Source organism: Poecilia reticulata, chromosome 6, assembly GCF_904066995.2.
Source record: "Poecilia reticulata chromosome 6, P_reticulata-male-v2, whole genome shotgun sequence".
Taxonomy (NCBI): Eukaryota; Metazoa; Chordata; class Actinopteri; order Cyprinodontiformes; family Poeciliidae; genus Poecilia; species Poecilia reticulata.
Window position 1 is genome coordinate 11932796 of NC_088835.1, and position 16568 is coordinate 11949363.

At 41.3% G+C, this 16568-nt stretch overlaps 1 protein-coding gene across 2 annotated transcripts; it reads left to right on the top strand.

The window, feature by feature from the left end:
* The first annotated feature begins 629 nt into the window (after window positions 1-629).
* Window positions 630-16371, top strand: LOC103466336 (transmembrane and coiled-coil domain protein 3-like). 2 transcript variants are annotated; one of them, XM_008411840.3, is made up of 4 exons: window positions 630-945; window positions 10970-11898; window positions 12360-12495; window positions 13591-16371. In XM_008411840.3, the coding sequence occupies exons 1-4, from the start codon at window positions 871-873 to the stop codon at window positions 13894-13896; spliced, it is 1446 nt and encodes a 481-aa protein (XP_008410062.1). In that variant the 5' UTR covers window positions 630-870; the 3' UTR covers window positions 13897-16371. The 2 variants fall into 2 exon arrangements, with proteins under 2 accessions (XP_008410062.1, XP_008410063.1); XM_008411841.3 differs by lacking the exon at window positions 630-945 and adding an exon at window positions 6443-6550.
* Window positions 16372-16568: the final 197 nt, after the last annotated feature.

The following is a 16568-nucleotide window of genomic DNA, read 5'->3' on the forward strand; positions in this document are numbered from 1 at the left end:
ACCTGAACAGATAACCCAAATTTGTAGTCGATTTAGTGAGATGGTATGATCAGCAGTATCAATGCCTTTGGGTGAGTCAAAAGAACAAAACAACAACAAAAAGCTGCACAATATTTTTCGGCCATCTAGGGAATCTTACGACGTCCTTCACCACTTTAAGTGCTGTGAGAGTAAATCTAAAAACATTTTCAGCTGTTCCCTGATCAGTTTCGCCAGAACTTTGGGAAAGTACGCAACATTTAGAGATTGGTCTGTAATTGTTGAAATACTGACAGGTTACCACCTTTTCTGCAAGGGGAGAACAGGCTGCCCTACATACACACAGGGGAATCTTATGTTCAGAAATTGTTAGGTTAAAGATGTAACATATGATCTGCTGTGAAGTCTGTACGAAATGTTGACAACTTAATCTTCACAATTATGGACTGCTTCGCTCTATCACATTAAACCCCGATGAAATATGCTGAGTGATGTTACCAAATGTGGCCAAGTTAAGGGGAGGAGGAGTGTAAATACTTTCGCAAGGCGCTGTGCTTTTTTTTTTTTTTCTTTTTTTTGCTCGACTGGTTTTTTTTAATCTACCCCTGACAGGCAGGCGCGCTGAAAGGGTTAAGCCCTCCTCTTCCCCTCCCTCCTCTCTGCAGAGAAGAACAGGCGGAGTTACCTTCACACACAGTTGTTGTATTCAAGAGTACAGTCACCGTGTGCGGACCGTGGGACACACCGAGAGCAAAAAAAAACAAAAAAAAGCGGCGCTAAACGGGCTGAACATGAGCCTTCGGACCTCAGACTGTGTGAGCTGGAAACTGGTCCCAGTACCGAACTAAAGCCCCCAGCAAGCGCCTCTCGGGCTCCAGATGGGAGGTTATTATGCCCGGGGTAAGCGGAGTAAGCGTGTCCGTGCGAAGTTTGTCTGAGGAGGAGAAATACCTCAGCAGCCGGATGGTGAGTAATATCAGGGCGAGTTTCTCTGCCCCGGCTTTCTTTCAGCTGGTTGCGGTGTGTCGGAACCGAGCTTCTTCCCACGCGGTACCAGCGCTGCATTGTTGTCCGTTCGGCTCTCCGTCATGTGGGGCTATAACAGCTGCGGCGCTTTAAAGCTCCACAGTTTCTCCAAACAAAGAGCTTTAAGTAACCCGGTTATGCATTTGGGCGGATATAATGGATGCAGAAGATGTGGTAGAACATGAAGCCTGTGGGTGTCTGCGAGCAAAATGCTTAGAGGAGGAGGAGGGGGGGAAATATGGCCATGACAAGAGGCTGTCCAAATGATTAATGAAGTTCATTATTTGCCTTATGCGTTTTTATTATTTATTTCAAACATTAAAAAAAAACTATCCCTATGTCTCCCTTTCACACCAGTCCCATATTGCATTTACATCTGGTAATTTTCCCCCCAAAAAATGTTTCACTTTTTAATAAATGATGAGCATCAAATGTAGCTGCTGTTTGTGTCCAGGCTCATTTTAGTTTCACCAAATGCAATTCAACTCAACCGTGGGTCAATCTGTGCTAACACAATAAACCTGAGTCATCAGCATCACTAAATGAATCGTCTGAACAGAAACTAAAAGAGTTGAGTAATGTAATTTACAAAGTGTTGCACTGGATTATGAAGGTTTCTGGTTTTTTGTGGTCACTCGGTGAGTCAGTTTCTGACCCAGGTTGTTTTTTAATTAGCCTCTTATCTCCTTCCCCACAAATCTCGAAGTGTCCAGACATGTTGATAAAAAGAAAGGAATTCTCTAGGCCGCCTCGCCAATTTAGTACACCACATTGTAATATTTTTATCATTTTTTTTAATGTAAAGAACCCAATAACAGAATTATTTTCCAATAACGTAGAAACGTTTTTGAACCAGTCGCATAACCGTTTGTCAATTTCATCATATATTATTATTTCATTCGATATACAACCTTCTGCTTGTAGAAAATGTTTATTGGAACCATATTTGACCAAATCTCATTACGGTGGACATGAATAGAATAAAGGAAATTATTTCAAATCAGAGGTTGTCAAAGTAGGTGCTATAAATCCCCAAGCTGGGTGCGAATCGATGTCTGGCTGGTGTGAAACGTTTGGTATAATAATGCACTCGCTTTCCTCAGCCTAATAAGTCGGATATGAAACAATAAGGAGACATCAAAGATGTGATTTGAGCAGTTCCTTAAACATATATTTCCTTTTTTCTCAGAAAAACCAACAACTTTTATTTATTATATAATCGTCTTATAGACGTGGTAGTACTACAAAGTGCCATTACTGCTGTAATGGCAAATTTGTGAATATATGTGGTATAAGTTGGTGTTTTGATATTTTAAACCCTCCAATTACCCACAAACTGAGAAATCTTCTTTTAAATAGACACACTTCCAGTATATATTTATAAGTTTCCAGTTTGTCTGCCTTTTCTTCCCCACTTCACTTTTCTTTAAAAAGAAAAATAAAAAGCAATAATCTGCACAATTAATAGCTGAATAATTTTTTTTCAAGATGCCTCACATTTGAATACAGAAAGTCCCACAGAAACAGGGCTTGCTTCTCTGAAACATTTCCTGCTAGCGATGTTTGATAAGTTTCCTCATATTTCGGTGTGATCAGTTAAAGCATGACGTGAAGCAGGTTTTCCAGGTGGCCGGGACACAGAGAGGAGAGCATATGGGACTTTTGAATTCCAAGGAAGTCTCCACCTGCAGCTGAACCAACCCTTGCACCTGATCTGAGTCACCGTCAGGAGCCACACCTGACAGCTTGGTTGAGAAATATTAATAAGGAACCTCGTTACAAAACAAGGAAAAATTCTGATTAAATCATGAAGTGGTTTCATTTTAAGTTTGAGACCTTCACACTTAAAATGGTAGCTCTGGATTTCTGAACAGGGCTTCTGTCTAACATGTATAAGCAGTAAATATCTTACTTGCTGTAGAAAACTCTCTCTGCGTCTTCATTTATTATGAATCCAGATTGAGTTGTTGGTGTGGCTGGAACTAGGTCCAAGAGGCCCCACCCTTTGTAACATCAGAATACCAGCAATTATAGGGCATTAACCAACAATTATTAATTAATACAGGCATAGAACGCTTTGTATGGCACTTATTTGTTTGATTTTGATTCAGTTACTGAAAACAAAATATAGATCAGACTGCTGAAGAATTTAGTGGTAATGCAAAGTATATTATTATTATTACTCTATATTTTAGGAATACTGCTCTTTATAACAACTTGAGCAACTCAAAGCTTATGTTGGCTGCGGATAGAGATGCGGATAGTTTTGAAACTTGGTGGTGCTCTGTTTTTTTTTTGTTTTGTTTTTGTTTTGTTTTTTTAATGTCTGAAATTGTTTTTACAAACAGGCAGATTTGTGTTTTTTGTTGCAATTTAGGGGAAAATGTGGTAGCTTATATTCTGCCACCTGACTGTCTGGTCAGAAACAGGTCGGGGAGGGGTGTCTTGCTACATTACTTTGTTCCGTACTGCTGGAGACGGCTCCAGACACTTTAGGCTTTTCTTTTGCCTTTCCTGAGAAAGAACCACAGCAGTCCAACTCAAAATGACCGCAGAGCTAACTTTTCCGAGAGGCTAACCTAGCATTAGCTTGCATTCTCTCTGTTTTGATGTGACTGGTTGATAAATTGGGTCATGACATGTTCCAGTAAATTCTGTGCAGAAAGACCCGTTTCTTTTGTGTAGCACATTTCAGCCACAAGGCAGTTTACTGTGCTCCACATGATGAAAAGATAAGATAATAAATTACTCATTACTTTGTATCAGAAACACACACACACACACACACACACACACACACACACACACACACACAGAAATAAAAATCTTAACTGTCTTTTTAAACGACCAGATGGCATTGTGGAAATATCAACAATTTAAAAACAATAGAGCAAAACATTTGCTTACCTAACTACTTAGTTATCTTTTTTCTCACATTCTGCTTGCTGCTGATGACACTCTAGGTTTGTTCCTCCAAAACCTGTTTTTCAGCAGATTTAGTAGGTCAGCGGTCACGCCATGAGTCATGATGTGGTTCCTAACTTCGTATGAACACCTCTTCTCCATCAGGTAGAGGACACACGTTAACGTCTCTGAAACAATGCTCCAAACCTTTCTCAGGACAGGCGGGCCCGTTAGATTTTTCATGGTTAATTAGGCGCTTTAAGCCCTCACCAGCCTTGATGTATCACCGGCTCCATTATTCATCCCATTTTTGAATCATTACACTGACTAACACCAGCATATTTACTGTAATTAGATCCCACTCGATACATGGCAAGCAGACACTGGTAGTGTTAATGGGTTATTGATTTAGTCCTGAACCGGCTCGTCTGTATGAGATAATAGTGGATGTGCCTTAAAGCGATTAATTCCCCTGATCTCATTGGGATTTTTCATTCAGGAAACCTTGTTGCTTATTTATTTATTCTGCTTTGAATGAGGGTCGTTGTTTGGTTTCATGCTGATGAAGGAATTCAAAGTTTGGACTACACAGGCAGCTGTGGGTCGCAGTTGGGAGGAGGAGATGTTGGGGTCAGCTTTTGGACTAAAATGAAAGATGTGCCCCATGTTGCTCTCTCTCCCTCTGTCTCTTTCTCTCTGTCTTTGGTCCTCGCTCCATCTCTCTGTGTGAGTCTGTATCCATGAGGATCAGCTGGAGGGAATACCAATAAGCTGCGGAGGCTTCTTCCTCTCTGCGGTTCTGTTCTCCGCTGAAGGGACGGGTTTGTTCCGTCTCCGTGAGCGTGCCAGCTCCATTCCCCTTTCATGCTCATGTGGACTGCCCTCTGCCAGAGGCCGGGCCTAATAGGTGCCCCCTTCATGTGCCACACATAAGGGTCTTGTTAAGCAGATCAGACGGCTTCGGGCCACCGCCGACACCTGTTCCGGAGACCCGACCTGGTGGTTTCCAGAGAATACAGCTGCGACTGTGTGCAGACAGAAGCATGACTTCCTCATCGAGGGAACAGCGTGCGCAGCCTGTTTGCATACAAAAATGTCTGGTTCTTTTAATGTTCTGAATGGAGGGGAGGGAAAGCGGCGTTAGCAAGGAGGTTTCTATGCGCTCTGCTAACCTGGACCAATATTTATCCTACCAGTTTTTCAGTGAAACACCCTCTGCATTCCAGTCTGTTTTAAATAATTTGTAAGCTCTCAGCCCTGCTCTGGTTCAGAGCTAGACCAATACGCTCTGGTCGTATTTTATAATGCTGCAGCTGCTTTTGCAAGAAAAATTGAACCACCAACTACATCATTGATCCAGGAGGAGGAGGAGGAGGAGGACATACTGCAGTGCAAGATAAGCAGCATCTGCAGGATTTTTATCGACTCTGACTTTGCTCAGATTTGGATGTATGTCTTGTGTTAAGATTGAGGCTCAGTCAGATGGATCTTTATTGTGTGCACAGAGGGTTTAAGTGCTTCTTGACATTTGGTTTGATATATGTAGGGCATTGTGAGTGACAAGGGGGTGGGGGTCTTACCAGACTGCGGTATGGAAGAGCCACTCAGAGGTCACAAGGAGAGTCGAGTGAAGTGTGTCTGTACATATGATGGCGATTGTTGAGATATGAGCTGCTTAGCTTGTCTCGCTTATCTGCCTTGCTTCAGTTTTTCCCACTCCTGCGAATCTGCTTTTCATCTCCTTTGACTTGGGAATCAGGCCGTGGGTGAACATCTGGGGTGTAGATGTCAAAGAAATCACAATTCATGTTTCAGCCTGAGGGAACTCCCTCCTCCCACTTAAAAACCCTGACATTTGTTGTTACAAATCAAGAGGAAGAGATGTTACAATTAGCTAGCAAGAGGTTCTAATGACGTCATAACATTTTCTATTGGCTTCTGCTCAGGAAAATATTTCAGAGATTGCCTTTACGTTGATTATTATTGTTAAAGCCTTGACGTTTGACGTTTCCTCTAAAGCCAGTTATTCATAGTTCTGAGATAAATATACTAATTGCACAGAACATTGTGCTTTTCTGCTGGTCATCATTTAGCTGGTTCATAGCAGGCGCTGTTTATTTTCTCAATATGATGATGAACATGAGCTTGTTTAAACTCTTGTTTCAGATATGTTTATGTCAAGTAATATGCCGTTTTTCCCGCTGTGCATTTTAACACACTGTAGCTCCGGTAACAATCATTTCTTCCAACAACTTAAAAAGAGTCGTTGGAAGAAATGATTGGTGGATCTCTGGTAGCCAAGGTATCACAGAAAAATACCTGACTAGTTTTGTTAAACATTTTTTTTAAATGTGCGCCAAATTATTGATGTTATAAATTTGAGTTACTGACTGCCCATAGCAACAGGTGGAGGAGGGGCATTGATTCACTCTCCAAATGATCACAGTAAACCATTTACCATATTTTATTACTAGAAGTTTAAACCGCATGAATGGAATGAGGGAAGTTTTGATTGTTTTTGAAACCTGTGGCTTCTTAAACTCAGGCACATGCACAAACGCTTTGCATTGTTCAAAAACACCAAATGATTTCTGCCTCATTATACTAACACCTGGTGTTAGTCAGTGACCTTTAAGTTAAGGTAAGGTAATTTTATTTATACAGCACATTTTCAGCAACAAGGAAATTCAAAGTGTTAAGGTCTGTTCGAGTAGCAGCCAGACCAAGGTGTCCTTAAAGTCTTAAACTTATGCATCTGAAATTAAGACCTTAAAAGGTCTTAAATTAATTTTAAAAATAAGTTAGCTTTAAGTACATTAGCGACAGGTCTTAAATGTTGTCTTATTAGAACTATTTAATCTTGTATAGTCTATGTAGTTTTTCTGTTAAGCTAAACTTTGAGTCATGTGCGAAAAACTTCATTGCATTCTATGACTAGAATCAGTTGCGACTACCGCTAACTAGCTGCTAATATAGCCTTGCTAGCTAACTAGCTTCTTTTTTTTTTACGTCCATCATGGATAAGTGCAAATTTATTGCCAGTTGGCTTGACGATATTCATTGTAGCCATTGGTTTACTTCTGTTCTGATACAAATGTGACTTATTTGTGATTTTCTTTTGCACATTTCTGCCTTGACGCAGGCCTTAAATTCCACTCACGACCGTCTTAAAAAAAGTCATAAATTTGAGTTGGTGAGGACGTTCTCCTCCTCATTCCTTCATCAGTGGCCCCAGCCCTTCTGGACAGACCATTTTTCACCCTGCTGCCTCTTACCCTGTAAAGAAAGTGTGAAAAGTAGGGCAGCGCAGCATCAGATTTATGTGGATGTTTCCATCAGCGGGAGGCTACTTCATTTAAAGCCAAGCCAGTCATCCAGGGAGCAAATTCTCATCAGAGTGACTTTCACTCTTTAGTATCCAGCAGCGGCAATAGAAAGGGGTTCATTCAGTTGAAATACGGTTTCATCAAACCTCTCACCGGGAAGCCGGCTAATGTCATACTCGCTAGTGAGTCGTGGTTCATGAATGAAGCTGTGGGTTGTGTGTGATAATCCTGTTACGTTGATGAGGCCTCTTCTTGCCAAAGTCAGCCTTGGTTTTTTTTTTGTCTCTCTGAGTATGCGGCCCTTGCCCTCAGCTGTGCAGCACAAACTCAGAGCTTGTGCTCTGGCCGCAGTGTAAATATACTGATCGACGCAAACACGACACACCGCTCTCCGTGTCTTAAATACGTGATCGAACCTTCGCGTAGAAGATGTGCGGACCACTGTTCTTTTTTTTTTTTTTTTACAAAGTAAGCACCAGATATAGAGGTTGCCTGAGGGTAAAGTTTAAATTCAGTGCTTCAGGAACAGTTTGTTTCCTCTTGTGCTGGGTAGCACAGGCAGTTTGTTGTGCTCATCATTTGTAAACCAAAAACACTTGGCAGCACAAGAGACCAACATACCAGCCTCGTTCACACTTCCTTTTAAAGAATAAAGATAAGCTTTTGTTCATATGGCAAACAGGTTTGACGATAGGGCAGCGTTTGGTATGTGTGTGTGGTTTAGGTAATCTCTGCAGGCCGCACGCTGGACAGAGCTGGATTGTGATCGGACACAGGGCTCCTCGGACTGTACGCACGTCAATCCATATGTATCGAGCTCGGTCAGAGACGGAGCTGAGGTGGGACATGACAGAGTGGCTTTTTTTCCCTCTGCACAAAAAGAGTTCTGTGTCCAAGGAGGGCAGATGGGAGGGTGGGATGAGGACAGACGCTGAAATGCCCCCCACGCCCACCAGCAGGCTTGAAGTTATGAACATTGGCCACTCTGTTCAGCTGCCACACATAAAGAAGTTACAGCGCAGTCTGCATGATAACAGCATGATAACGTTAAGAGAAACATAATCTGGTTGCGTCTATTTTAAACCAGAAAAGCTACAAGTTTTTTTTTGTTTTTTTTTATCTTGATACCAGTAACTGACCCATGCCTGCATGACACTAACATTAAAAAACTTGAAATATTTGTCCTTGAGTTTACCTTTATGATAATAGTTGAGAAATCTTAAATGGCTCCCAAATTACCAAACATATTACGTATTGGAACAGGGGCAGGTTTATAAAAAACTAATAATTTATAAGCTTTTATCAAATCCAGGAATGATGGCAACTTGTGTGCTGCCATTTCAGAAGTACATCACCTGAAAAATCTATTTGCGTTCATATCTATTAGAGACTATGGAAAACGTTTTGCTAAAGTTCTTCAAAACGTTTCATGAGATCCTGAGGGACAGCACTGGACTGGAATTTGCAATTTTATGTCAAAAAAAGCTTTTGTCTGTGTAAAATGCAGATATTCATAGTATAATTTGGCAAGTAATTGGAATCTGCATGGATAACTGGATCAAACTTCAGTCTAGATGTGTAAAGAAGCAGCTTTCTGTTTCAGTCTGAGGATTTGTTCGGTTTGTGTCAACACACATCTAGTTATAATTCATCCACTTCGGGGTTAAGCCTCCGCTCATTTCCTCATGACTGTCATGTGTTCGTTAACGTCAGAATGTGCCGATCAGTTGCTCAAATGTGAAGCTCGCAGTATGTGACCAGTCCATGGCGATGTTGCAATGCTAAGCAGGATTGTGGGCCTAACGCCTCTTAATTCAGCTGAGCTCTGTTTATTTGCTTGAATAACGGCGTTATATTTGCCGGGGATTAGCGCAGCTTCGTACCACCCACGGTGCTCGTTGTACAACACTTTGCTGTTTTAGTTTTTAACAGCTTGCACTTCCTGTCATAACACCAGCGTTGAGCCTGCGTTCAGATCTTTAGATGCCACACCAAGCCGCTGTTGCCGTTTCACTGCACTGGAAGTTGATTTCCCCACCTCTCCTTTACGAAAAGCAAAAGCACATTTCAGAAACCCAATAAAAGTCAAACTTTACTTCTTCTCTCCAGTTTCCTCTTCTTCAAGCGTCTTTTGGTTTCCTGTCATTATTAAACTTGCTCGCATGCCTCTTAGCGTCGCTCTTTTACTTCCTCAAAATGAGCAGCCAAGAAGCCTTGGTTCTCTTCTGGTCACTGAACTTTTGACTCAGTGACAAAGTGAGTGCAGTTTGCAGTCCTTGTGGGGAGAAACGCTAATTAACTGTAAAAGGAGGGAAGGCTGCGTCTGGGACAGGGATTTTCTGAGCCCCGTGGCTTTTGTGTTGCGTTACGTCTGACCTACATTACATGCCCATGCTTCTTTGAAACACATTTCATAGAGGCAATCTGAATAATGTCGTCTGCGTTTTACAGCATAAACAAATGGGATTACACACACCGGCTCGTAAAAAGGAGCAGATGTGCCAAATAAGAGCATTACAGACACACCCAGATGGTCTCACAGTGTCAGCAGTGCAACAGCGTGCAAATGTTATTTGGAGGTTCACACTCGAGCATTGAAGGCCGTTGGAGAACATAGAGAAGTATCGGTAAAATTAAAACTTACTCATTTGGAACCAGTGGCACCTACTCACAAATTAAAGTTTAACATTAACAGTTGGGTACATTAGGATTCATGTACAATTAGCAGAATAGAGATTTGGTTTTTTACTTTTAAAAGTGTTTTAATGTAACTAAGGATCTTTCCACACCTGAGAGTCTGGTGGACTGGGTTCGACTGGGGATCAAAAGTGCAACATTTGTTGTATTTTCAGTTGGTTTGGTTCACTTTCACACTGCATTGTGTCAAACTATCTAAACCTTTTGTAAAACCTGTTCACCCCCTTGCCTGTGGTGACACAAAAACCTTCAAAGAAGACATGTCCTCGTGTCTTCTTTGGAGGTTTTTGCTGGTATTTGGAGGTCGCAAATTGTAAACAAAAATGGAGTAGCATCAAATTTTAGAAGATGTAGGATTTCTCCTTGGTGAAAGATCAGAAGCCACGATCGAGCTGGAGTTCGATTAAAGCGGCTGGTGTGAATGCACCGTAAGTTTAATTTAACTATGCCTAAGATCGGTTGTACCAATAAATCGGCCGGCCAATAATTTGGGAAATCGTAGAAAGCAATTGGCCAATACTTGCATGAGAAACCGATCTTATCTACCTCCGCAAAGGTCTGAAAATCAGCCACTGAAAGAGGACTGACTGACTGACCCGTCCTCCAAGTCACATCTGCCCGTGTACAATTAGCACCAGTCGGTACACTTTTGCCAACTCGGCGACTGTGTTGCAATACATAGAGACTTTTCGAGAAAACAAATTTGGTATTGTTGGGTCAGGCTTTTTAAAAATCGATCATCAGTCAGAAAACTGCAATCAGTGCAACCTGAGAGTATAATTAAGATTATTTTTTCTACTCAAGTTGGAAACAGGAGGATTTTACAGGACTTTCCATGTGTGGTTGCAAAACCTGCCAAAGATTGCATCATTTATGAAGTAATAGCCATACCCTGTGGGCTGTCAGCGCATGAGGTTGTTCTTTCATTTCCTCCTGGATGGACACTTTTGCTGATGAGACACATTTCGGTTGCAGAACATCTTCTCTGTAAGCGCATTGGTCCTTAATAGAGCTTCTCCTTTTTGTTTGCACCGCAGGACCGGAATACGGAGGCCGGATTACTTGGCCTGCCTCTGTCGATGCGTCGGGGTTCTTCGGACAACAACCTGGACCTGGACCTCAACGACGGGAGCCCCCGCCAGGCTGTCGTCTCGGAGGTCCACCGGAGTCGCTCCTGCCTGGACAACCTCCAGCAGAAGATCCTGAAAGTCACGGAGCAGCTGAAGATCGAGAAGGCCGCCAGAGACGAGAACGTGGTGGAGTATCTGAAGCTGGTGAACAGCGTGGACAAACAGCAGCTGGGGCGCATCAAGCAGGTGTTTGAGAAGAAGAACATCAAGTCGTCACAGAACATCGCGCAGATGCAGAAGAAGCTGGAGCAGTACCATCGGAAGATGAAGGACAGCGAGGTTCTCCAAAGCCCGCCACCCCGGCCGCCCTCGGCCAAACGCAGCACCATACCCAGGGAGTCGCCTCGACAGCTGAGGGACATGACCAGCAGCGGGCGCCACCCGACCATGGACAAGATCAAAACCATCGGGCCCGGCGTTTCTCTCTCCCCTCCTTTCTTCTTCAGCAAACCCAGGGAGTTTGCCAACCTCATCCGGAACAAGTTTGGCAGTGCCGACAACATCGCTCAGCTCAAAAGCAACCTGGACGCGTCGTCCGACGGAAAGGGGCTGAGCAGCAGCACGTCTTTGGTTAGCAAGGCCAAGTATCCCAGCGACGACGAATGCTCCTCAATTTCGGCAGACAGCAACGGGAACCCCGGTGCGGGCGGAGCCGTGGTGGGGCAGGGGCAGCAGCCCGGGGGAGACGGCCACGGCAAGTTGGAGCTTGTCTACGAGGAGGTGAGAGAGATAAGAGAGGTCCAGAGCCAGCTGGAGGAAGACATGGACGAGATTAAAGAGCAGTTCAAGAGGGAGTACAGTATTCTGAGCCAAACACTACAAGAGGAGAGGTACAGGTGAGTTGTTTACCGCTTCCTGATCACAAGAGTTCAGCAACAGACCTGATTTGTTGCAGAGTTGTTGTTTTTTTTACATATAGAAACCCAAGTTTTTTGGGGGTAAATGTGAAAAAGCACAGACACAGTTTCTTTATAGAGTGGAGAATTTTGTATGAATATAAAATCTGATTTAATTTAAAGTTTCTTCCAGGTTTGAAGATGATGAAATTAGAGACTTCAATCCATATCCCATCATTTCGGATTCATACAGTATTCATTCTGTCTTTATGCGTGTCATTTGTGTGCTCTATATTTAAGGGCCAATCACTGTAGAAGTACATGATATAAATTCATTCAAAACTGAGAACTTGAGCACTTGAAGGGTTTTAAGATGAGGAATCGTAAACTCCTCCCAAGCATGTTTTTTGATGTAGCCAAAATAGTTTCTTCAATCCGCATTTCTGCGTTCTGATTGGCAGGTATGAGCATCTGGAGGACCAGCTGAACGACCTGACAGAACTTCATCAAAACGAGATGGCAAATCTGAAGCAGGAGCTGGCCAGTGTCGAGGAGCGGGTGACCTACCAGGCCCAGGAAAGAGCCCGGGACATACAGGTTTGTACGGGTCAAATACATTTTGATGATGCTTAAATCTAAGCAGGAATCTGCAAAAAGTATACTCCTACTTATTGCAGTCTTTTTCTGATTTTTCAGAACTTTCTTATTTGTTCAGTGTGATATCTCTTAGATGGTTCTTAAGACGTGAAGTCAAATCTGAAGTTATAATTTGGATCTAGATGTAAAATTAAATCCATCTTAGCCTTTGGGAATCGGGAATCAAAACAACAAAAAAGACATGGCGGCCATGTTAGTTTTTAAGGTTGATGCGAAATCTCAAGAAGAGTGACTTTATGTTCATCTTTTTTTTCCAAGTTAAAAGTTAGATTGAAAAACTTACGTCAAACTTTCAAAGAAAATAATCCCCCCCCCCCTTTTTCTGAGACAAACCCTGGAAGTGGAAAAAGTCCAAATCCTTTTGCAATTTTAATTATCTTGTCAGTATGGAGGTACTTGGAAAAAGTATTTAGTGAGCTCAAGTGATAACCCTAACCCTAAACTTTATATTTTTTGACAACTTCTGTATTTCCTGATATTCAACATTTTTTTATCACTCTCTCAGCCAGTGTTTTAAAAACATTTAGGGTTTCTTGAATCCTAACTTTATACCCAAATCAATTTGGTAAGATCCATATTAACCCATTTAGGCCTTAAAAGATCCACGACTTCTATCACTACTTTCTCACATTTGTTTGTTTCAAAGCTTTCGTAGTTCCTTATTTACAATAGTTATAAGTGTCTGTTTATAACATTCAGTTTGTTTTAATTATTTTCATGCTTATTCAATCATCCTTTTAAGGTTTTTTGAACACATTGTTGGGAGTCAGATCAAAAACTTATGTTCTGCTGCTGTACAATCTGAAGAAATCCTCTAATAGATACAACAGCCCTGTGTTGCATTCAGTTATTTTCTGCTAGCTGAGCTTGACTGAGATGCTACATTTCAAACATTTGTGGCCAGATATTCTTCCAACGTCATAGTTTTTTATTTATTTATTTATTTTATTTTTTTTATAAAGTCATTTGATGATTAGAACGTCACCCAAACTGAGAAGCCTTCTGACTGACGGCGTCTCTCCCTGCGTGTCTCAGGAGGCCCTGGAGTCGTGTCAGACTCGCGTCTCCAAGCTGGAGCTCCAGCAGCAGCACCAGCAGCAAACGGTGCAGCTCGAGAGCCCGGACGCTCGGGTCTTACTGGGGAAGAGCATCAACATCATGCTGGCCATCATCACCGTCATCCTGGTGTGCGTCTCCACCGCTGCCAAGTTCGCCGCGCCGCTGATGAAGAGCCGGTATCACATGGCCGCGACTCTGCTGGGCGTGTGCTTTCTGACCGTGTTCTGGAAGAACTGGGATCGTTTACAGTACGCCATAGACAGACTGCTGGTGCCCGATTAACAACGAGAAGATCGCTCTGAAACTCTGATTAACTTAATCACCTTTAGTTGCAATAGGCGTCTAAGAAGATTGGTTGTACAATCTTCAAAGGACGCAATCGCCGTCATTTTTAGAGGTTTGCGTTTTTAAAGACCGACTTAAATTGAATTTCTTTTGTTATTTGTTTGAATGGAATTTTAATGTGTTTAACTCTGCTAAAGTATAAAAAAAATACTATTTTAATGTTTTAGTCAATTTTGCTACTTTCTCATTGAAATTTTCACAAAATAGTTTAGGTCAAAGCCAGAATTAAACAAGGTGAGAAAGTTTGTTTACTGAAGAAAAATGCAGCCCATTCCATCCCATTTTGTTGCAGTCGGATTATCACACACTCAGGAACAAGACATTACTAATACTAATAGTCACTTTTTGGCCTAAAAGAGTGGTTGGGCAAAAATACTCTTCCTTTGTTTTTGGCAAGTTCTTAGCTTCGCATTAAGACACCAACAAGGATCCTTCTCAGACTCACAAACTAGATTCTACCCCAAAATTGCAAACTAGAAGCGAAAGCCCTCTATTTCTAGAGGTTTGTTCAGAAAATACTTTAAAAATACACCTTTTTGCTTTCTCTCAACTGCTAACACACTGCTAGCAGCAAGTAAGACTAATTTTGCATCACATCAGTCATGATTTGCTATTTTGATCATGTCAATTAAGACAAGCAAACAAAAAAAAAGATCCCTAAAATATACAAACTGGAACAACTACTAAATTCGGATGGGTTTGGTTTCCAGGCATTTCTAATATTCACTTACCTCTACTTACCTGTAATTCTCTATGCAGGTCAGCAGTTAGCTAAGTTTAGCAATGAATAAGCAGCAAATTGCTAAGCTAAGCTTCTAATTTGACTGTTACATAGCAGATGTTGTAAAAATATGGAAAAAGTCTGCATTTTAGCACTATTTTAGAACTATTTGAGAATTTCTGAACTAGACGTTTTCACCTATTTTAAATATTTGTTAGCTAAGCAATTAGACTTCTGTCTTTGAACATTTTTAAATAAGCTGTTCAGGGGAGGAAGAGATAATTTATAGTTTATTTTTATCTAAAAACGAAATTGGAAACTTTCACAAATACACCTACCTGCTTCCTTCTTGCCAGTAACCTAAACGTAGCTTAGTATCAAATTTGAAACACAATGCTCAACTAAGCTAAACAAACACATTGAGATCCTCAAATGAGTGGCTGTTCAAATTCAGCAAGCCAACATCAAAACCTATTGTTTAAAATGCACTTACTTGTTTGTTAGCTCGTGCTAATAGCTACTTGGCTAAGTTCTGCCAACAAAACGCCATCAAATTACTAAGCCAACCTCATTTGAAAGACATGTTCTCCAAAATATGCAAAGTAGAAACACAGGCTCTCTATTTTGAAGTTTGGTTTGCAGATTTTGTTGCGTTTGCAGTCTGAGCTACACTACCAGACTGCTGCGTTGCCAAATATCGAACTATTCCACTTAAGGGAGAAACTACAGACTAAAGCTAATGCGTCTGTTCATCATTCTTAGTCTCTGTTACCGTTTGCGTTGTGTTCATCTGTCTCATTTAACTGTTGTTGTTTAATGTGCAATATATTTGATTTCTTGGAGCACTGTTTTTTTTCCTTTTTTAAAAAAATAATTCTTAAAGGAGTGAGCGTTTTACATTACTGATTTACAGCAGTGACAGGGGTTTGTTGCTGAAGAAACGTGTAAAGAAGTTGTCATCAGTGCTGACATGAGAGATCCATAAACATCTAACCCACTGCTGGACTCTGATAAAACCAGCTGTCTCCTCTCTTAAAGGCCAAAAATCAATGGAGCTGCATTATCTTGCTGGTCGCCTGGTAACAACAACACAGCAGTACTCCAGTGCAGCCACACACACACAAATGCACAAAAAGGCACAAACCCACATTTTGTTGCTTGGTTTTTCTATGTTATAAAAGTCTTAAGCGCTTACCCAGTTTCAGTACTCTGTTTTCTAATAATGTGATGTGGAGCAGGTGGATTATACTGTGAGATAGGGCTTTTTTTTCTTACAACTAAGGGCAGTTCTTTTTAATAAACTGCCTTGAGTTTCTGAGGAAAACATCACTGTGTTTTGTGATTAACTACAAGCCAATGTTTTTGGAATCACTAATGTAATATTTTATGTTTTATCTAATGAGCATTGTCTAAGAAGGACAGCACATAAATGTATAAGGACCACTGATGATGTTTCTAAATCCGTAGCAGCACAGTTTTTGTCACTGTTTATTGCACCTTTTTGTTTTTGTAGATTAAATTTGTTCTTCTTCTTCTTGTTTTTTTCTTTTGACATATTTGAGGAAGTTTTTCCATGATCTCGTTTACATTCTGTATTTTCCTCCGGTGCACTATGTGGTCAATCAGTTGTATGTTTATGCATTCTGTGCCTTTGTCTGATCATTTCTGTTAAATTAAACATTTTTAATCAACATGTTTGACAGGTTTCAAACTGCTGTGCGAAACCATTTTTTTTCTGCAGAATTGCACGATTGGGATTCTTCTACTAGTATTCTATTATTTTTGCACAGAGAGTTGGGGAAATGCCACCAGACTATTGGGCTTTATACGTCTTTATTTCGTTGTTCTAGAGAGGGAAGTGGAGGAAAGTTCAAAATTTGCATAGTCA

Bases quoted from the DNA above. Each gene is read 5' to 3' on its own strand.
- LOC103466336 (XM_008411840.3), top strand. From the start codon at position 871: ATGCCCGGGGTAAGCGGAGTAAGCGTGTCCGTGCGAAGTTTGTCTGAG. The intron at 946-10,969 runs GTGAGTAATATC...TTTGCACCGCAG, and splicing joins AATACCTCAGCAGCCGGATG to GACCGGAATACGGAGGCCGG. The intron at 12,496-13,590 runs GTTTGTACGGGT...TGCGTGTCTCAG, and splicing joins AAAGAGCCCGGGACATACAG to GAGGCCCTGGAGTCGTGTCA.